We start from the raw sequence: 23,245 nt of genomic DNA, 5'->3' as shown, positions 1-23,245 counted from the left end.
CGGCGAAATCACACTCTTCAGGATATGGTAAATAGTACAATCTAAAGCAGTTGCTAAAACACCTTATAAACTTTGGACAAGGCGAAAGCCAAGTCTAAAGCATCTACATATTTGGGGATGCCCATCTGAGGCAAGGTTTTATAGGTCAAACGAAAAGAAGTTGGACTCCAAAACAATATGCAGCTACTTTATTGGATACCCGGAGCAATCTAGGGGCTACCAATTTTATGATCCTACAAGAAAGTCTATTTTTGAGACGGGAACTGCAGTACTTTTTTAGGATCTTGAGTTTTGGGGGAGAAATAAGGTTAGAAACATTGTCTTTGAGGAAGAATCAATTGTGATCCCTACTACTACTTCTGACAATATACCAATTTTCATGCGTACGATTGTCGAAGAAGGAGATTTGGAACCCTTAGAAGACAATGTTGAACAACTCCCCACTCTAGTTCAGGAAGTTGTTCTTGAATAACAAACTCAACAACCTCAAGAGGAAGTGCCATTAGGGAGATCCAGCAGAGAGAGGAAAAGTGCTATTTCGGATGATTATGTAGTATATCTCCAAAAACATGAGGACACTGATGGATTGATGGAAGATGATCAAATCAACTTTCGTCAAGTCATGCAGGATTCTAACTCTGAAAAATGGATCAACGCCATGAATGAAGAATACAAATAAATGCAAGACAATCAAGTTTGGGATCTTGTCCCATTGCCTGAAGCTAAGAAACCCATTGGTTGCAAATGGATTTTTAAAATCAAAAGGGATTCGAAAGGTAATGTGGAGAGATATAAGGCTCGTCTTGTAGCTAAAGGCTTCACTCAGAAGGGAGGCGTGGACTATAAAGAGACTTTATCTCCGGTTTCTTCGAAAGTATCTTTTAGGATAATTATGGCACTTGTTGACATTTAGATCTTCAGCTACATCAGATGGATGTCAAAACGACTTTTCTCAATGGAGACATTGATGAAACAATATATATGGTGCAACCCGAAAACTTTGTATCTGGTGATCCAAAGAGTATGGTTTGCAAATTAAAGAAATCCATCTATGGGCTCAAGCAGGCTTTCCGTCAGTGGTACTACAAATTTCATCAAGTTGTAGCCTCGTTTGGTTTTGAGACAAATATTGTTGACGATTGTGTATATCACAAGTTCAGTTGGAGTAGCTTTGTATTCCTGGTTTTGTATGTCGACGACATACTACTTGCTACCAATGATAAGGAAATGTTGCTTGAAACTAAGAAATTTCTATCAAAGAAGTTTGATATGAAAGATCTTGGCGAAGCTTCATTTGTATTAGGGATCGAGATACACTACTATCGCGTACATGGTATTATTGTATTATCACAGAAGAGCTATGTTAAAAAATTTCTTAAAAAATATGGTATGCAATAATGTAAACTAGGGGACACCCTAGTCGCTAAAGGAGACAAGTTTAGTCTAAATCAGTGCCCTCAATTCCACCTCGAAATTAAAGAAATGCAACAGATTCCCTATGCTTTAGCAGATGAGAGTCTGATATATGCTCAAGTTTGTACACGTCCAGATTTAGCATTCATTGTCGGTATGTTAGGCAGATATTTAAGCAATCCTGGAATGGATCACTGGAAAGCAGCCAAAAGGGGTTTCAGATACTTGCAGAGAACTAAGGATTACATGCTCATATTCAAGAGGTTAGATCACTTGGAGATCATAGGGTACTCGGATTCTGACTTTGCTGGATGCCAAGACAGTAAGAAATCTAAATCAGGTTACATTTATCTACAGGCTGGTAGAGCTATATATTGGAAGAGTGCTAAACAAACACTCATAACTTCCCCCGCCATGGCAGCGGAATTTGTGGCCTGTTATGAGGCATCAACCATGGACTATGGCTGTGAAATTTTGTCATTGGGCTGCGCATTCTGATTGGTATTGAAAGACAACTAAAGTTATACTGTTACAATAACTCAGCAGTTCAATACTCCAACAACAACATGATCTCTTCTCGGTCAAAACATGTTGACATAAAGTTTCTTGTTGTAAAAGAAAGAGTACAAAGTGGACAGTTATCTATAGAGCATATTGGGACAAACTCCATGATTGCAGATCCGCTGACTAAAGGATCAACACCTAAGGTCTTTCATGAGCATGTTGCTCACATGGGTGTTGCACCACTTAAGGATACTTCAGTTTAGTGGGAGTTTGTAATGTTTGGGTTGATGTAATTTAGACGTTGCCTATTTTGTATTTCAGACAACATTTGCTGAACTAAAGTCTTTTTGCAGAAATAAAGTATTAAATACATTCCACTTTGTTTGTAAGTTAAGCATGGATCTCAATAAAGTTTCGGTAGGACTAGTTGGAAATATGCATGGAAAGATCACATTGCATGTAATTTCTATACTACGCGTCCATGATTGATCTATGTCATTTCGTTATGTTGGTATGTGTGACTACTGATGGATTTAGTGACGATTGACTGTTACGAAAGTCCCTTTAATCCCATACTAGCACAACTGATGGACCAGATTGTTTGGGATACCTAATATTTGATAGCACATTTTGAGCTCATAAGGATGTACACATTTCTAAATAACATATGTGGCCCAAAATGGAGATTGTTGAATGAAATTCCAACATATGTGGGCTCACATATGTGAGCCCACATATGTGAGCCCACATATGTATAAACATGTGTATGGCTATCTCAATAAATTGTCAAGTCGTAAAGTGATCTAATATGAATTGACTTGACCAGCAGGTATCACTGTGTCATGGAATAAACGTGTAGATACCATTAAGTGATGTTTAATTCGATGAGGGGCCAAATTAAAAATTTCAAGTCCATAATTAGGGGTTATAGTCCCCATTTGGGCTTCTTCTTAATCTCTACAATTTTGGTCAAGTGTGAAATCCCTTCATCACAAGAGAGATTCTAAAGAGAAGAAGAACCAAGTGGAAGATCAACCCATCACACCACATACAAGCTATGGATCAAGGTACGCTTTCGTGATTAAATTTAATCTCTTTGAATCTTGTGGAGATATGTGTAGTTTAGATTATACATGAAAAGTCTGAGTCCTTAGACGTGTTCAGAGCTTTTAAAGCTGAACTTGAAAATTAACTCAATGACATATTTTTTGATATTGTATTTGGTTATATGCTTGTATAAAAGTATGATTTAATCTAACAATATTCAGTTTGGAATTTGTGGTCTAGCTTTAGTAAGTTTTGAGTGGAAGAAAACTGAGTATCTACCCCATCAATCCAAACTCCAAAGCATGATTGTGCCTTGAGGAGGCTGGAGTCAAAATTTTACCATCTCAATTACCTTTCTTCTTTATTCTACCATTACAAATCATAACTTCTTCGGTTTTCATTGATGGTCAAATGTTCATTATGAGTATAATGGGTGTTTTAATATGAAGTAGTCATTCCAATCAATTAGCAAAAATAAGAAATCCATGGAATAAAATGCCACAATCCCTAACATATCACAAGAAAGAAATACTCTAGATTTTTTTGATACGGCATCCGAATATATATAGATTTATCATCTCATTTGCACGATGATTCGTGGATAATCTTTCTCTCTGTATAAAGTTTCCTAACTACATGTTGATCACGACGGAGGAAAGAAACGATTAAGATTGAAAGGGAGCATGTAGAATTCTTCATTTCTACTATCTCCTCCAAACGTCCGAAATTTAACCCACCATGGCATACCTCGATCTATCGCACTATCTTTATAATCGAGTGTGTTGTCAAGGAAAATAGCAACAATGAGAGCAACAGTCGGCGAGGACGAGAAGACCGTGTTGAGAAAATCATTGAACTGCAAAGCATAAGAATAAAATTAGGGCAAAGTCAGATACAAGTAGATTACTAATTCATTAAGGAGTGACAAGCTGTGAAATGTGTAGTTACTTAAGTTGTTATTTATCCATTTCAGTCCGATTAAGTACTCTATATCTCACTTGTCTGAATTTGAATCTGATCTAACTTCGTAAGGCTACTATGGCAATTTTATATCATTCTAGGCTATGGGTTCTTTATTTGGAACTTCTGTACCTTCGACTCAAATGGATTCAAAATCAACCTGAGTCAGGCACTCATACGAGTTAGATGGAAAATCTACATTAGGAATAGAAAAGTTACATTTGGAATAGAAAAGATACATTGGGATGACCCACTTCCATTAAGATCTCGAGTAAGATTTCAAATTTGAATTTAAAAAAAAAAACAAGCACCACATGAGTACTTACCCATCCGACTCTTGTATGAGCAGGAGCTCTATGGCCTAAGGCGGTATAGTCACGAAAATACTCAGGAACAGATAGCCCAAGGAAGAACGCAACACCCGTGATAAACAAGTTCCTCATTGAGTTCATATTTGTGAATTGCAGAAACGAAAGCCCAACAGCAGCTGCCACATTACCGAAAAAAATTAGTTCACTCGTAAGAAAAATCAGATCTGTATGTAATATATAGTGAGAGAAGAGAACAAAGAGGTTGAAAAAGACGAATTATGTGCTATACCTACGAGTCCAAACAAAACACAGTAAAGGGCAGCGAAAATGGGGATGGGGATTGATGCAAATAATGCTCCAAATTTTCCTGTTTGAATTAAAAAACAAAGATTTATTCGTGAAATTATTCGAGCTCTTTGTGAAACTAAAAGAAGGAACTATTGTATCACAAACCTAACATAGAGAAGAATATCATAAAACCAGCTGAGATTTGAATAACTCTGCGGCTACCAACTCTAGTAGATCCAAGAAGTCCAACGTTTTCTCTGAGCAAATTTCATGTCATTGCAACTAAGTGAAATACTAACAAAACTAAAAGCGGAACTTGAATGAAAAAATAGGTGGCATTAATACATACACAGATACGGTAGAACCAGTTCCTGTTCCAAATAGTCCATCGAATAAAATCCCAATCCCCTGTAAATAAAATTGTAAAAATCTTAAAGTAATTGATAGTTGAGTAAGGCTACTAGAATATCAACATTATAAAATTTGGAGCTTGACTTCGAAAAAATATATAGGATTAAAAAAACTTGTTTCTTAAACTAAGCACCTGCCATCCAATACCACGACTAAGAACGTGCGCCGGAGGAGGCGTAGCACTAGCGAGTCGCGATGCTGCTTTATATGCACCTGTTGACTGTCATAATAGAATCAAAATAGACTTGTCAACCGATAGATCAGTAACCATATAAAAAATGATCAGTTCAAAAGATGAGGAGTTTGTTATTTCTGAAGAAGTTGTTTAGTAAGGTGATTTGAAGGAAGATGAGAAACTTTGTGTGTCAGATATCCTTCTTTAGTATTTTGTGAATTTAAAATCATTTCTCGTAGATTTGTTAGTAATTTACGGCATACGGCCAAGATGGATTGGTAATTGGCACATGTATTCCTTGCTTACAACATTGAAAGGTTGAAAGACACCACAACCATATCATGTTCAAAATAAGGCTATGACTTGATTATTTGATTTCACCACTTTTGTACTACATAACTACATTGGTTCTTCATCGACGACCTTGTGTGCCTTATAAGATCAACCAAGAAGGATAAGCTAAGGTGTTAGTATAATTTCAACTTCATCAAGCTTACGTAGCAACTAGTGAAGGTCTTGATGTATAATTTCAACTTCATCAGGCTTATTGCGGCAACTCGTGAAGGCCTCTTTCCGTCAACCATGGCCTCGGTCGAGCCACTTTGAGAGTAGAGGAGCCGAGTTCCATTGGGACTGTTGGCCGGCCCATTGGGCTTCAAGGCAGTTTAGGTTTAGTTCTTTATTTACTTTCTATTTTATTTCATAACTTGATATACAATTTATACCAAAAAAAAAAGATTTAGCAGTCAGATTAGGAAATAGAGTCCAAGTACGACTAGGAAAAATCTTAGATTCTTAGCCGGCTGACCCCTTTATAGTTTATAACGACGTCTTTGTTGCCTTCTTACTAGTTATTTAGTTATTTTAAATAAATATGAAGACTTGATTTTTATTGGTCTAAATTTAAAAAATGAATTGGAGACTGAGAGATACCTCAAGAAGACTCTTTAGAAATAGAGTACCCTCTTGAGATATCTCTATTTAACCACCACCACATCATCATAGAGACCCAAATTGAGTTTTGCATTGGAGATGCTCTTAGTTATTAGCATTCGTAGTATCTATACTTAGTTTCCCTTGCCTTCCCCCATCATATATCCTCTCACTTAAGCATCTATTTGTTTACACCCCTAACATCAAACTTGTTCTTACAAATAAGAAAAGGAAATAAGAAATGTATAGAAATTTTCAACTATTAGGAAAGGATTGTACCTCAATTAATGAGACTAAAACGGCGGCCATCATGCCGAATGCATGACCTGCATCAAATGTTGGTGCGCCCCATTGAAGCGGGTATGGGATTTTTATCCTGCCAAAAAAGAAATAGAAAGTTTACCATTTTTTATTCAGAAAAACTCTTTTAAGAAGCAGAATAGGTGAAGAAGGAACCATGGTGCAGATGAGATGAGATTGGCTCTATCTGTTCGACAATGAATTTGAGTGGGTTCGGGTCGATGTTTATAAGCACCACTTGCTGTCAAAAGATGTGCGTAAGCCCATGCCACTGTGACCGTTATTAGGAGAGCAAACCGTTCTATTATAGGCAAATCTCTTGTGCGAAAATTTTTTAGATACTGTAAACAAGAAAAGAACAAACAATCGATAAAATGTTGTTCTTATGATGCATTTGTCAGATCAAGATGCAAAACTTATATTTGAATGTACCCAAAAATGGCTATAAGCTTACCTGAGAGAAGACTACAAAGAGAATGAACATGGGAATTCCGATTTCCACGCATCTTCCCGCCTGACACAAAATAACAGGATAACTCATATTTAAAGAACATAAATGGCTAAGAAGAAACGGCAAAAACCAACTAAATTGTTCGATATAACAAAAACTAAACACAACATGATGGAAAAGGATTTGTTTTATTTTTTTTCAACGTTGACAATAGCGTTTTCCCCGTATGAGCATTTAGATATCTTTGAAGTATATAAAGAACATGAACTAAAAAGTAATATATGCTATACCAAAGGGAAGCCTCTGTCAAATAGTCCAAATCCAACTAATGCAATTACTGGCACCATTCCTAACGGACTGAAGAATCTGAAAAATCAACATAAAAAAACATTCATTCACTATCACTATATCATTAAAACACTAATTAAGGTGGTATTTGTAATTTTTCAAAGTCAGATATAAAATGTGCCTTGAGGTCTGAGTTGACTGAAGTCAGGTTTCATAATGTCTGTTTTTGTTTGAATCGTGATGTCTAACTTGTCTAGATGGTAATTCATTTGGAACGAAAATAATTTTAAGTAAGCCATCTAGACGACTTTATGCATGAGTTAGAAATTCGAAAATAGAAAACAAATGTTCTAGTTAAGCCAATTCAGATTTCATATTTATTATCAGTAGAGAAACAAATACCACATAACTGCTAAAATTTCCTCTATACTTCGCAACAAGGATTTCACATAATTTGATTACTTAATCTTGGGTCATATAACCTCAAACAAGTTTTATTTTCATTAGTAATTGGTAATTTGGTTTTCCTCCTTAGATTGTTTTGGTCAAAATTACAAGGGTAATGTTTGGCATGTGGTAATAGAATCATGAAGTAAATAATTTGGACACAAAATAAATCTTTATTCATCATATTCCAAATCAAATCAAATAATAACAACGTAAGCTATAAAAATTACTAGCAATTAAATAAAAGGGTTGTTGTTCATCATAATCAGATTTTTTCGCACGCCCAACATGACATTAATGTTTTTGACAAAAACTAATAAATTTAAAGGAGAAAACTCAATTACCAACTAGTTCTGACGGGTAAAGTCACATATAAGTAATCAAGAACCTTGTTACTCTCCAAATTAGAATATGTTTAGATTCCGAAAAGACAAAATTTATTACCTAGAGAAAATCCCCCATAGCTGACTGAATCCAAGAACTATTTGAATGCTCGATGCGACGATAATAGCTCCTTGGATAGCTCTCATTGTTTGGATAAATCTCTGGAAGTACAACAAAAACAAGGGAATTTTTGTATGTCAGAAAAAAAGAGTTAATTAGAAGTACCATGCAGTTGAGTGTGATTCTCGGAGACACGTAAAAGTGCGTGTTGGGCAGAGTTATTAGCCGATAAAATGCTGCATGTAATTTCTCATTGAGCTGAAATGTCGTCCTTTAAAAATCGCTAAATAACCGGGAGTCAATGTCTAAATAATCCATTATAAAATAACGTATTCAATGAAAACCATTGGCAAAATGATGCCATTGCTGGAAGTTGTTGATGTTAAATATAAGAAGCATTTAGAGGAGTAGGAGGTTAACACAAATTTTCTTGACACAAAATTATCTAACTATCCATCACATATATTAAAAATAGAGTAAAGATAAAAGAGACTACATGTCAAAGTCTACTCTAAACGTACACAAAATTAACGATAATCAATTATGATATCCACTTTCTCTGTATCTCTCTTGATACATTTTTTTGCTATCTAAAAAAACGGTCACCATTTTGAATTTAGTCAATCTCTCTATTTCTCTTGATATACTTTTTTCGCTCTAGAGAAATGATTGATTTATATTTAGGTCTTGAAATAAACCTATTTGTTTAGTCTCTTCTACCGCTTTTCATTAAAAGATTACATATGGCCTCAAAAGGTTTGATGTACAGAGACAAGAAGTCTACTTTAGTACTTCCTGGCCACAATTTTCAAATGGCAGGACCCATCAACTTTAACTTTTTGGTTCAAATTCACTGAAGAAAACAAATAAATAGTGCAAAAGAAAAGAAAAGAAAAAGAAAATAGTTAAAGAGAAATGAGAAATTCTATTCATTCCTTCATTTTGGTCCCTCTCCCACTCCTCCGTTGATTTGACGACATATCACTGGAGTATATTTTCTCACCATTCTCTTTCTAATTGCTCCAGACCCAGTGATATGTTGCCAAATCAGCGCAGGGGTGGAGGAGGGACCAAAATGGAGGGACGAATAGAATTTATCTAAAGAAATAGTGTAAGATACGCGTTCTCAAGATATGTACACGGGTATAATTTAAGCAAATTGAGACATCTCTCAATTTTGCCTCCAACACAAAAGGTTAGAGGGAGAAAAGTGAAGATAAGATGCAAAATGTAGCGAAGTAGGCGACAGGACCGTGCCTGAGATTTTGAGGGCCCAGTGCCAAATTTTATTTTAGGCCTCTTGTATAGTTTTTTTGTTGACAACTCTTGTACAGTCAACTGCGTAAGAAAAATGTATTTCAAAAAGCTAAAAAACAAACAAACTCAAAATAATTTAACACCCTAACAAAAAAAAATCAACTCACCCTCTATTTGTGTAAAATATTAAAATAACCCTAAATCTAATTACATCTTCACAAAAAAGAATATACTAAATATTTATTTTGGTAGACGCAATTATGATGACTAAATATACCAAGAAGAAAAAGAAAAATTTCTTACCGTTATATGATGTCTTAATAGAGTTGTCTTCATCAATTTTGATGGTAAAAAACAGTAAATAAACGAAGAATTTATGTCAAAAACATAACAACAATCTATAAATCGTTAAAAAGAATTCAAAATCGTTCCTTACAAAGAATTGATCAATATACTTTAGGCTAACTATTAAATGTAATAATTAATTCTTTGTTATTGAAAGAAACATGATAATTATTTAGTGAAACAGCGAGATATAAAAAGGTAATAGAAAGAAATTTGAGGTTACTCTAAAGTGTAAAGAAGATGAATATACAGATTTGAAATTAAATGATTTTCTTTTTTTCTTTTTGAAAAGCTACCTAGGACTCGTTAACTTGAAAGAAGATAGAACTCTTTTATTGTTTGAAACTATAAAATTATATTAGGTGAGGTCTACACTTTTTACTATATAGAGAGAATAAATTACAGATTTAATTAGAAAAATATTTTACAACATGGAAAGAGAGCAAGTAATAACCTAATAGGCAGGAAGAAATCAAGAAAAAATAAAATACTTATGGAAGGTTTAGATCTTGAAAGAGATACTATGTGTTTTATGGCAAGTAGAATTCAAATAAGTAAAAGACTGGATAAAGTAGAGAGGGCCCCACATACTAAAGTGAAGGAAACAAAATTTAGTGGGAATTTAATTGGCTATTGGGGCCAATTAGTTACTATAACGGTTTCACTGTTTTTCTTTTCTAACAATATTAAATTCAAGGAAAAACTGTGGGCCCCGTGCAGTGGTGGGCCCAGTGCGGGCGCCCTGCCCGCACTGCCCACTGCACGGCCCTGGTAGGCGACCACGGTTGCTTTTCTCATAACCGATGAATCTTAGGCCCAGTTTTGTCTGCTTAAAATAAGTTAATAGTTAGTTTTTAGTTGATTTTAAGTGTTTATTGAAAATTTTATTTGTTTCTTTGTTGTTGAGAATTCTTTTATATGTTTGATTAAGAAACTGTAGTTTATTGAATTATTTTGTAAAAGAGGCATATATAAAGTACCGTTTGATAAGTTTGGGCATGAAGATGTTCTTTTCTTTGAGTTTAGGACATACACAAAATTTGACTAACTTTATCATTAAAAAAGTAACGGCGACAACAACAGTTAACATTAGTTAACTCTCCCTTTAGCAAAAAAAAGTGAGACGCCCCAAAAACTAATTTTACTGAACTTTTAATGCCCCAAATACTAATTGTTCAAATTAATAAATTAAAATTTAATTACATCCATAAATATATTTACATAAACCTGCATACTCAATATTTCTCTCTTTTTGTTTTTTCTTTTCCCCATTCACTGTTTCAGCAAAGAGAGCATTTCCTTTGTCAGAACCTCCTTCGTCTTAGACGAAAGGAAAGGGTCTCGTGTGAAACCCTAAAACTCTCGAGGTTACCCCATAACTCTCTCACTTTCTCACTTTAAATTGTTGCGATGGAGGAGAAAGGTTTTACTTGAAATCTTAAAAAGGGAACCCTTCTTTATTTTTGTTGAGACAATAGAAAAATGGAGAGAGACAGTGGTAGGGTTCATCTAAGATATTCCCACCCAAAACTGGATTATCCTGATACAAAATGGTATTCTCCTATTCATTGTCGTAATTTTAACATCTTTTGATCTTTTTGAACAACACCAAACAACTTCAATATTGATATAGATTATTTTTTAACGTTAAGATACTTTAATATTTTTGAACACGTCATTGGATGATAAAGTAATTACTCAAAGTTTGTTCTTACACGTCATTACTTTTTGGATGATATTACACGTCATTGCTTTTTGGATGATAAAGTAATTACTCAAAGTTTGTTCTTGTCCCAAACTCATCACCCGATACTTATATTTCCCCCTTTCGCAAAATAACTCTAGTTTATTTTAGAGAAGAAAAACAATTTTCTCCAAAACGCAGAAGTCACAATGTCGTGGCTCTTGTATAATAGCTTCTTAACTAGCTAAGTTATAAAAAAACAAATATTTTGTCTCTCTTGTCACCATCATAAATCATTCACCACCATTGCACCACTCTATTTATTACCACTATTACTTCAACTCAGCCGCAACTCCACCACCACCACCACCACTACTCAACAAACACTCCACCACACTATACCACGTCAACCAACAACATTAGACTCTTATCGGCATAGATTCAACTACAACACACTTTCTTTCTACCACTATCATCATTGACACAATTTCACAACCAGCTAGTTTCTGTCACTCCATCATCGCACCTCACCAACATAATCCGCCACCACCACCATTACTCAACCAACAACACCACCGCCCGCTTCATTCCACCGCCTCCATTACTACCACAACTCCGCCATATGAAAATTGCATTTTTTTTTTACCAAATGCAACATTGTAGCTTTTTAAGATATAAAATACTTTTTATATAGCATACAATTGAATCAAATATCAAAATCACTTCTATTTGAGGACTAATAAGAAAACTCTTTAAATAAGCCATATGTGTAAAAATCCATTTGTATAGAATAATTGCCTAAGAGTTATCAACTTACAAATTGCAATGCCTTTTAACAAAAAAAAAACTTACAAATTGCAATGTCCAATCGAGAAATTGAACGTTAGGATGGTAGTCATTCGACACTTCCGGTGCTGAGCTATGCTTACGAAATCTAAACTTATTGAAGGAGTTGAAGGAGATGTCCTTCGACCAAGGTGACAATGCGAACAATTTGTCGGATAGGACAATTGATGTGGAAGATCATCAAGTCCGATTGATTTAGGGATCGTAGAGTTGTAGCTAGAGACCAACTACGATCGTCGAATTACGAAGTAATTCGCGGCTAACTTCGATCGGATCCTACAACGGGTTACACATAAGAGTGACAAATTGATCTAGGATATGACTAGTCGGAGTGAGATATAATCATGGGAGTGTCCCATAAACATATCTCATAGGCCTAAAAAGGAATTAGGCAAAGATAGTACAAAAAGGCCAAAAAAACAGGGTTTTTGGGCCTAGACCGGTTCGGGTACTTCTAGGACTCGGATTGGGCTGAATTTTGGAGGGTTAGTTGCTGATATAATAAACATTATATCTGCCAATTTTCGTGGTGTTTGGACACCTCCTCATTAGGGAATTGAGAAAATACCAATAGTTGCTATTTTCGACTATTTCCCTAAATCTTATTCTAAAGGGTGTTTTAGGAAACCTAAAAGGAGGTGGATTCTTATTAGGGTTCTATATAAACACTCTTAGGGCAGAGAATAAGGTGTGGAATTTCTCTCTAAGCTTTCTTACTCTACCACATCAAGTAGAGAGGAGAAAGTGAGCTAATTCCCATTAACTATCAATCTAGTCAAAGAAGAAGGTGTTCTTCTTTTCCAACCACCATTGGTGTGCTAGCTATACAACAAGGTGGGAGATCAAATTGATTGCTCGTGTCCCAAGTAGAGGAGCTACACTTGAAGCTCTTGGTCTTCTTCAATCAATTCAACTAGTTCGAGGGAAAAGCGATTAAGGTAATCTACTATCTCCATTAGATTAATTACTAGTTTTGCATGTGATCCTGGGAATACTAGTGTAGACATTAGATGTCATATTTCCGCTATAAACACTAGTAGAAGGGTGTAAATCCCTACAGTGGTATCAGAGCCTCTTGCCATTAACTAGTTTTTGCTAAGAATCGAACTAATTAATATGCTTAATAGTTTGAAAATTGAGTTTATAAAAGTATTTTAAAAGTATTTTAAACTCATAATTTGATGGGATTCAATAAATTTTCAAATTGAGAATCAAATTGATGATTAAAAGTGTTTTAAAAGACTCAATTTCATTGAATTTCAAACTAATCCATGCTTGATTATGTTGATAGTTATATTTAAAAAGGTTTTAAACATAAAATTTGATTAATTATGAATTGGATTCAAAGATTTTTCAAAATTGATTTCAAAATTGTTCTTTGAAAAATTTCAAAAACCTAGATTTTGATCCAAAATTGGTTTGATTAAGAGTTGTTTTTAAGTTTTGGAAACTTTTGAAAAACAAAATTTTGGAATTTTAGAATTTTAGAAGTGTTCTAAAAGAGTAGTTTTGACTTTAGGAAGCTCTCAAAACAAATTTGGAAAAATTTAAAAGTTTCTAAAAGTTTTAAAAAAATTTTAGAAGTGTTCTAAAAGGAATTTCAAAAATTTAAGAAAAGTTTTAAAATTGGAAAATAGCAACTTAGAGTTGCATAAGAAAAAAAAAAATTTCTTTTTGGAAACTAGGGTTTTGAAAAACCCTAGTGTCCGGCCAGGAAGCCTCCTGGCCGGACCAGAAGCTCCTGGATGCGTCCTCTGGACGCGTCCAGAGCAGCTGCTGAGACGCGTCTTGAAGACGCGACCAGCAGCTGCGACAGAAGCTTCTGGACGCGTCTTTGAGACGCGTCCAGAGCAGCTACTAAGGACGCGTCTTGAAGACGCGTCCAGGTCGCGTCTAAGACGCGACCAGCAGCTGCGAAGGAGCTTCCTGGACGCGTCTAGGACGCGTCCAGAGCACTCGACCAGACACGTCTTGGAGACGCGTCTGGGAGGTTCTGGGTGTCTCGGACTAGTCCGAGACACCTAGTGCTGGTCCGGTCCAGTACCAGACACGTCTAGGACGCGTCTGGTACATGGACTAGCGTCCTGGCTCCGGCCAGGACGAGACCAGGCCTTGATAGGCCTCGGCCAGGACATGCCGGCCCTATGGGCCGTGCTATGTCCGGACCTTGTCCGAGCCCTTTTTTGGGCTTGGGCCGGGACTTGTCTAGGACTTGTCCCGGGCTTTTTTCGAGGCTTTACGGACCACGAAAAGGGACCATCATTCGAGTGGGAGTTTTTGCCAAAAAATTTTCCGATTCCAACCAAATAATTCCAATATCAATCCGGGCCATCCAAGAGCCCAAAACGGATTTCTCTTTAAATTGATTTATGAAATCATTAAGAATCGAACCAATATTTTTTCCGAAATTGACCCGGGCTTTCTCGAGCCCAGAACGGAGTTTTTCTAAAAGATGATTTTAATCATAAAACATAAATCCGGAAAGCACCATTAGTTGAATTCTTCGAATTTAGACTTAAGGTCCGCAATGTGACATGTGATGTCAACAAAAGTTTCTCCCAAGATAATCATGCATATATAATTCTTAGCCTTGATATATTATATGATTGCATGTGATGTGAATGCGGGAAACTAGTATGGCCATAGATTTATTTCCTTATTCTTGTTTTAAGCACGGATGGGTGCATGCTTTGTAATTAATTTTAATTTCAAGTTTATACGATCTGCGAATCGTTAGAGTCTTGTAATTAGAGTTTAGGGTCTATGATTCCATTGAAGAAACTCGAGGATGAAATCCATAGGCGAGTGGGAGAAATCAATGGAGGTTCAAAGATGGCGATCTAAGACGAACCAAAAGGCGAAACAAGAAGAAAACCAAGGGTGATTAGATCTTCTAGGTTAGGGGCCATACTAGGATCTATGTCTGCTTGATTTAATTTCTCGCGCGCATTTACTTACTTATTTACGCTTTATGTCGTGGATGTTAGTTAGGCTAAATAGTTCACTATAACAAACGCCAGACTAGCGTAAAAGTCCCCAAAAGTAATCTTGAGTAATCGCCTATCCAGATTAAGACACTCGTTGCGCCCTTGTTCGAGGAAGGTGGGTCGGCCTTCGCAGAGTACCTCCTCTACCTTGGGACAATGCGGGTAGGTCTATAGAAGAGGCCTACACGTCTAAATGGTTCTACTCAACGAGATCAGCAAGAGAGTCTTGGATACTCGAGGCAAAAGGATAGATTAGTCATTCATTAATGAAATCTATTAACCAAGAGTCATAAGGTATGATCAGTGAAGGAATTCACTCACCCGGAACGACGGAGTCAAAGGGTAGGGCCTTCGTCCGCTTTACTTCGAAGAACTGGGGTCTTGGAATCACTTATTCAATCGGGGACGATTTTTATTGAATAATGTGGGAAAACTAATGTTTTACAAAAACGATAACGAGTTTTAAAACTTTGCCATTTCTTTATGTAGTTTTAAGATGACACAAACGATTTCAACATTGAATCACACCTAAGGGAGGTGCTGATCCACTTCCTAGAATGGAAGAATGAATCCGAGAATAATTCTCAGATTCAAAAGGATTTTCACTATAATACCCAATCCCAATGTTGACTCATACAAGAGAAGGTCAAAAGCCATTTGCAAGCAATCGTATAACATTCTCTTTGGAAGAATAATGAATGCTAGCATAACCATTAAGACAAACTGAGGAAGAATTTCCCACAGAAGTCATAAATGGAGAGGTACGAGACCTCCAAGGCAATCTGAAAGTCATCCTAACGGAAGACAACAGAATACATCTATCACCCAATTCAATATTGATTGAACAAAGATAGATAAGACCTTAGATGAGTCACTCAGGTTGTTACAAACAAACTGAGCAGAACATACGGGAATATCCAGTCTAAGAAAGGTTCTTGAGATTTGGTACAAAGAATCTAAGAAATAGATTCAAAAGGGCAAAAGGATCAGTCAAGTGAGACAAACATTTGATCAAAGAAAAGCAGCTACCGAGTACATGATCAAGAGTATTTCTCATTACTGTGAATGTTTCTGAACAATGGCTAGACCATTTAAAAGGAAACTACCTTTAGCACCTGGAGGACAAAAGGAATGGAATTATGAATTCCGATTCCGTATCCTTGTTAACAAAGTTAAAAACAAGTATCGTAAAATTCCTTCATCAGGTATTTAAGACCAGATGAGCGGCTCAGTGGGAGCTCAAGGAAATCACATACTTGACTAAAAGAAGTAAAGATCCAAGAGGGAGCAGAAGCAGTAATGCTAGGGATGCTGAAAGGGATCGAAGTCTTCTTTTAGACACTGATCTAGCTTAGAACTTAATAGTGATTATTTTGTTCTTCTAGAAACGTCTGATGTTTTAAACCAGTGATAAAATTAACTGAAGGTTAACATTGATAATGGCTAAAATCAAGAGATTCAAACTCATTAAACTTCAGCATTGTCAATTGGGTCTTAAGGACTAATTGACAAAGTCACCCTCTTCAAAAGACATAAAGACTAGTAATCTATTAGGACTCATACGGTGTTATGCAGACCTATAAGTTTACTTGCAGAAACTAACGAGAGAAACTTCAAATACGTACTCTGACAACTTCATGAAGTATGGAAACGTACAAATCATAAAGTATAAGTCAGAATGTTTGAAAGGTTCAAACAAAGTACAAACCGAAGTAAAGAATCACTTTGACAAGATAGTGAAAACTTGAGTCAAACACTTGATAACCATCAAAGGAGTTGAGAAACAGTTTCCCAACTCTGCTCCATGGAACACATCCGACGGATGGTGGATTCAGTGGGAGCAATCGAACATTGCTATGCATAATTCGATCAAAGATGGGTTTAAGCCAGTCTTCCGAATATTTTGGGACATATTCTATAAACGATTGTTTTCACACTTACCAAAATTCCGTCTAAAGCTAAATTTGTAAAAGCATTACAAAACTAGCTAATATCTGACGCAATTTCTTTTTTAAAAAGGAAATTTGGGCTTCTTCCATAACCAATCAAGAGAACAAAGTGTTTGTTGCTCATGATAGTATTCTTCTAATAATTAGCACACCTAGTAGTCTGGGAGAAAACACTAATTATTACAAGAATAAGTGGGAGAAAAGTACAAGTCGATTTAATTCGATCATGAGAAAAATCATGGAGGGTCATGAAGAACAATCATGAAACTTGTACAAGTCGATTAAATTCGACCAAGAGCAACAAACTGCGACTCCTTGGAAAAGGAAAGGTTAAAGATATAATCTTATAAACCCACCGCACAAAAGCGAATGTCATTCGCCGGAGAACTCTCAAAACAAGTGAAAGTGTCTCTAAAGGAATATCTTAAAATAATTAAGAAAATTCCAAATTGTTGTTCAAAAGCCCTAAAAGGTCAAATCTCAAAGACACAGAAAATAAAGGTTATTTCTGAAGAGATAAAAGACCTGCGCAGAAACGGAAACTGACTCTAGATTTTGGCTAGAACCCAAAATCATCGTGGAATCCATATCTCGTCAAGACATGAAGCTTGATAATTTAAAGTCAACAAAAGACCTAAATTGGTTTTCCAAAATAGAAAACTGAGAAGGATGGAAACATTCGTGTTTCCCGAAACGAGACAAGAAGAATAAAGATTCTTCCAATCAAGTTATGTCCACAAGCATGCTTCAGAAATCTATCGACGGATTAAAAGCACGCAAGAGTTAGAATCTTCGATTCAAAAGGCAATCAGAGAAATTTGATTCCTGGAGAATGAAGAAAATCTTGAATCACGAGTTTCAAGAAGGTAAGTGGGAGTAAACAAACCTTCCGGGTCCATATGCATAGTACATACAAAAGATTGAGTACGACATAAGGTGTTGTATAACAGTAACGAACTGACTCAATAAAGGACCACACACAAAAGGATAAAATGCCATTTTGGGCATCTGAAGATCTATAAGCATAGATCAAAAGGATGATAGGATTAGAGAGACTCAGTACGCTGAGATGCTTGAGATCCGAAACAGAAAATCTAAGACTCGGAAAGTCTAAAAGAATTTCGACCCAAAAACTCATGACAGAGGGCGTTGCAAAACTCGGAGTCTAAAAGACACCGATGAGCTAGCACGCATGAGAGTGACATTTATGTTCGAAAACATAAAGTCAATCATGTTGGACATGATTAGCATTTAAACATCCGAATTCGGATTGGAAAACCGAAACACTACTTAGTACATCCTAGAAGGCTAAAGGATGAAGTAGTACAAAGTTGAACATGTCATCGTAGCAAACTTCCAGACATGGAAGGAAAGTAGGCTAAAAGTGTTTTAAGCCGGGAACTGTTGCAAATACTACACAAAGAATTAAAGGCCTTAACTCTAGTAAAGATTACTAGATATTATCAAGGTTGAAGATAGTAATCTTCAAATTAATTGATAATAAGCAAAGTTTAAAACCGACTACCACGGTAGTCAAACTAAACTGTCACCTAAGACATAGTATGAGATTCATACACAGTCTAAGGCATGAGGTATAAATTTTAAACCTCGACAAGTAAAACTGAGTGGGTAAAAGGAGTTTTACGGAAGAGGCTCAGATTTACAACTCTCGTTATCAGAAATAATAAGAATTATTTCACCAATCGTCTAAACTTGGTTTAGTGTTTAAACGACAGTCCATCGATAATAAAACTTTCCGAATAGGTTTGTCAGATACATGATCTGATGAATGAAACCCTATTAAGTGAACTTGGAATATTTATTATCAAAAATCCCTGGTCCAGGTCATTGCATGGACAACAATGACTCACGAAGACTAGCACGGGAGTCGATGGGTTACCGCAGTTTCATGGGCTATAGGAATAGTATATTCTATTCGACTACGTGGGTGTATAAAAGGTTTATACACTGGATAACCCTCAAATGAGAAGTACATCATTCGTGATGAACGTCAATACTTCTCATAAAGACAATTGGAGAGATTCCTCAAAACATGAGTGCTCCACTCATCTTATGTAAGGAATGCCCGACTTTGGTTCCGTTAAACGCCGCGCCGTAAAAGGAGGTTATAAAGACGGATACTGGGAAGGACAGGATAGACATGAAGTTAAGTGGGAGCGCAAGAATGGATTGTGTCACCCTAATCACATTAGGTACAAAGTGTCTCAAGGCCACATGATGAGTAGCAACTGAAAATGCGTGGCCGCGCTCAAACGGATTAAAAGTTAATCGTTTGTCTTTTACAGTTGTACTCGGATATCAAGAAAGTCTGAATGATGTGACGTATCAGATGGGATACTAAATTGACACGGGAATCGAGGCATTGCACTTGTTCTAAGTCCAAGTGGGAGTCTGAAGGAGTTGAAGGAGATGTCCTTCGACCAAGGTGACAATGCGAACAATTTGTCGGATAAGACAATTGATGTGGAAGATAATCAAGTCCGATTGATTTAGGGATCGTAGAGTTGTAGCTAGAGACCAACTACGATCGTCGAATTACGAAGTAATTCGCGGCTAACTTCGATCGGATCCTACAACGGGTTACACATAAGAGTGACAAATTGATCTAGGATATGACTAGTGGGAGTAAGATATAATCATGGGAGTGTCCCATAAACATATCTCATAGGCCTAAAAAGGAATTAGGCAAAGATAGTACAAAAAGGCCAAAAAAACAGGGTTTTTGGGCCTAGACCGGTTCGGGTACTTCTAGGACTCGGATTGGGCTGAATTTTGGAGGGTTAGTTGCTGATATAATAAACATTATATCTGCCAATTTTCGTGGTGTTTGGACACCTCCTCCTTAGGGAATTGAGAAAATACCAATAGTTGCTATTTTCGACTATTTCCCTAAATCTTATTCTAAAGGGTGTTTTAGGAAACCTAAAAGGAGGTGGATTCTTATTAGGGTTCTATATAAACACTCTTAGGGCAGAGAATAAGGTGTGGAATTTCTCTCTAAGCTTTCTTACTCTACCACATCAAGTAGAGAGGAGAAAGTGAGCTAATTCCCATTAACTATCAATCTAGTCAAAGAAGAAGGTGTTCTTCTTTTCCAACCACCATTGGTGTGCTAGCTATACAACAAGGTGGGAGATCAAATTGATTGCTCGTGTCCCAAGTAGAGGAGCTACACTTGAAGCTCTTGGTCTTCTTCAATCAATTCAACTAGTTCGAGGGAAAAGCGATTAAGGTAATCTACTATCTCCATTAGATTAATTACTAGTTTTGCATGTGATCCTGGGAATACTAGTGTAGACATTAGATGTCATATTTCCGCTATAAACACTAGTAGAAGGGTGTAAATCCCTACACTTATCTCTGGAGCACTTGTTGTGATCAATGTTAAAACTTATATTGTTTTTAAAAACTGACTTACAAAGAGAAGACTGCTCACAAACACCTTATGATGCAGGGAGATTTCTGAGGATATTTCAGAAATATTAATATTTCAAAATCTAGAAATTTTAGAAGTTTAATATTAGTATAGAATTATACATTTAGTAGCTTATATCTTTAGAACACTTTCTAAGTCTTAAATTCTATTATTTTATTTATTTAAAAGTTGTTTATTACATTAGATTTAAGACACCCTAATACGATATGAAAGAAGTATCAACAAAAAAAGGAATACAATACGAAAGGACTCAGGAGTGGACCCACGTAAGGGCCCGTGGGATCACGTGCCCCCGGGCCAAAGTTTTTTTTTTTGATTTCAAATAGAAATTTATATATATATATATATATATATATATATATATATATATATATATATATATATAAATAAGAAGAGCCTTACATGACAAGATAATGTGTTCAGCGGGTTGGCTTCGGATTAACATGTCACTATACAATATCAGTGTTTGACTCCCACCATCCCCATTTTTATTTAGTCTCTTTCATTTTTATAAGTTTGTTTGGTTAAATTAGTTTATGTCTCTTATTTTGTTATTAGTTAACGGTCTAGTCTTTTCATTTTTCTCTTTCAACCCCTACTTAGAAATCCGTTCTTTTTAAGTTTTTTTTCTTTGTTAATTCGATGTAGACTTCCATTAACTTTGTTAGAGTCAATTTTCTATATATTATATGTCTTTTTTTTTTCATTTATGTAAATATATATATATATATATATATATATATATATATATATATATATTATTATTATTTTGACTATTTTTTTAAATTACTGTTATTTTTTTTTTAACTTTTTTTTACAAACATGAGATGTCGTGATCATTACTCAAGATATAAAAAGTTTCTTTCTTTTGAAATAAAATTTACACATTTTTTATTTTATAAAATTCCAACATATATAAGATTAACTGTACATATATTTTTATATTTATTTTTATTTTTTTTATAAAATTCGAACATATATAATATTTATAATATTTTGACTTTTTTTTTTCTATATTTTGTCTACAATCTCGTTTTTTATTTTTTTTACAACCATAAGTTGTAGTGATCATTTTCTAAGATATAAAAGGTTCTCTTTTTTTGAAATAAAATTAGCTCTTTCTTTTTTTATGGAATTTGAATGTGTATAAAATTAATTAATTATATTGAGACTACAGTGAATGCACTCAAGTTAGCAGTAGTTGAGTTAGTCAGCAGTGTAGTTATAAGATATACAAAACATTCGCTTAAACATTATATCGAGATTTTTGAATAATTTGTTTTTTTTTTATTATAACTAAAAGTACCCCAACAACATTATATCGAGATTTTTGAATAATTCATTTTTATCAATAAAGTTAAAGCAGTTTCACATTCTTTGTGAGTTTTTTTTTTTCTTCCAAACTTCAGATAATTTTCCATTCCTCAACTTTAGTTTGCAATTTATAATGCCTATATGACAGTGGGATAATGCTAATTGGTCTCCCGCTCACTTTCCCTTAGTTGTAAAAGGGTTTTGTGCTATCGGAGAAATAACCCCAAAAAATAATTTGGATTCATCTTCTTTTCTTTTTTTTGTAAATGGAGGAAGAAGACATGAACTAACCAAATGTGGGTCATTGATTTGCATCAACGAAGAATCATGGATGATTGAGATAATTGGCACAATGAATGCATGAGATCCTCCAATAACAGTAGGCAATCGGGTTCCAAATAGAGTTTGTAGCATCGTATTAATTCCTCCAACAAAGAGCAAAGTTTGTATTACTCTTACTTTGTCATCCTGAGGAAGAAGATGAAGATCAACAAAGTGAAAAATTGATTAAGAACTTAAACCCTGTTCTTCGAAATGTTAATTAAGCAGAAATGAAAGTGAGAAGTTGTTAATTACTTACATCTGATCCTCCCATTAAGGAAACAAGAAAAGTTGGAATTAGTACTGCTGTTCCTAAAGCTAATATATAGTGTTGAAATCCAAGAGCAATGGCTTCCCCTGTTATAACAAACCAGAAATACAGATAGATTTAGAGAGAAAAAGTTAAACATGTTAATGAAATTGGTAGAAAGACATAGAGAAATTGTAAGTACCCCAAGAAGGATTGGAGTCAATACAGTACTCAAATCCTTGAAGTTGGTCCAGAGGTGGGTGACTCATCTCTTCTGGTTTAGGAGCTTCCATGGTTAAATATCTCACTCTCTGTACTTCTATTTCTTCTTCAAACCCTTACATGTTTTCCTTTTCTTATTTTTCTTTTAACTTTCTTCCCAGCAAACTAGGTGAGAGAAAAATTGATTATTTTCTTGTTTGTGGTTGTGATCTAGTTAATATAGGTTTCAAATGATTAATCAAAGTGGGTAGGGAGAGACTGCAAATAAAGTTGTGAGAGTATTAAATGATGAAAGTAATTCCATGAAGACTAAGGAATTGAGCAAAGGAAAAATAAAATAAAGAAATATGATAGAAGAGGCTACAAAACTAGACCTACTTCAAACCTAAACAGGGATCGACCGTCCATCAAGAGAGTGGAAAAATCCATCAAGAGAGAGAAAGAGTTGGCCGGGAAATGAGGATCCTTGATTTTGGGTAGGTCCGCGGTGGGCTTTGACTTGTAGCCTTTTCTAGCATTGCTCTAAAATAAAAGGACAACAATGAATTTTGAGGAAAGAACACGAGAGTAAAGCAATTAGGGGTGGGAATCGGTATGTATGAGCAGTCAACAGACAACTCTACCCATCCGATATGGGCAAA

At 35.4% G+C, this 23,245-nt stretch overlaps 1 protein-coding gene across 1 annotated transcript; it reads right to left on the bottom strand.

Annotated features, from left to right (window-relative positions):
• Positions 1-3,400: 3,400 nt before the first annotated feature.
• LOC147557206 (nucleobase-ascorbate transporter 2-like) lies at positions 3,401-22,915 on the bottom strand. Its single transcript, XM_086658191.1, has 14 exons — positions 22,585-22,915; positions 22,392-22,489; positions 22,103-22,279; positions 7,973-8,073; positions 7,084-7,159; positions 6,797-6,856; positions 6,499-6,683; positions 6,322-6,418; positions 5,068-5,154; positions 4,873-4,931; positions 4,689-4,780; positions 4,525-4,602; positions 4,251-4,411; positions 3,401-3,820 (listed from the first exon to the last, which is right to left on the bottom strand). Exons 1-14 carry the CDS (start codon positions 22,673-22,675, stop codon positions 3,608-3,610), a joined length of 1,575 nt encoding a protein of 524 aa, XP_086514317.1. The 5' UTR covers positions 22,676-22,915; the 3' UTR covers positions 3,401-3,607.
• Between the last annotated feature and the right edge of the window lie 330 nt (positions 22,916-23,245).

The sequence above is a fragment of the Eschscholzia californica genome, unplaced genomic scaffold (genome assembly GCF_041429995.1).
Source record: "Eschscholzia californica isolate CP2 unplaced genomic scaffold, dmEscCali1.0.p SCAF_2, whole genome shotgun sequence".
Lineage (NCBI taxonomy): Eukaryota > Viridiplantae > Streptophyta > Magnoliopsida > Ranunculales > Papaveraceae > Eschscholzia > Eschscholzia californica.
Note: the sequence above shows the minus strand (reverse complement) of the source record. Positions and strands in the feature narration are given on the sequence as shown.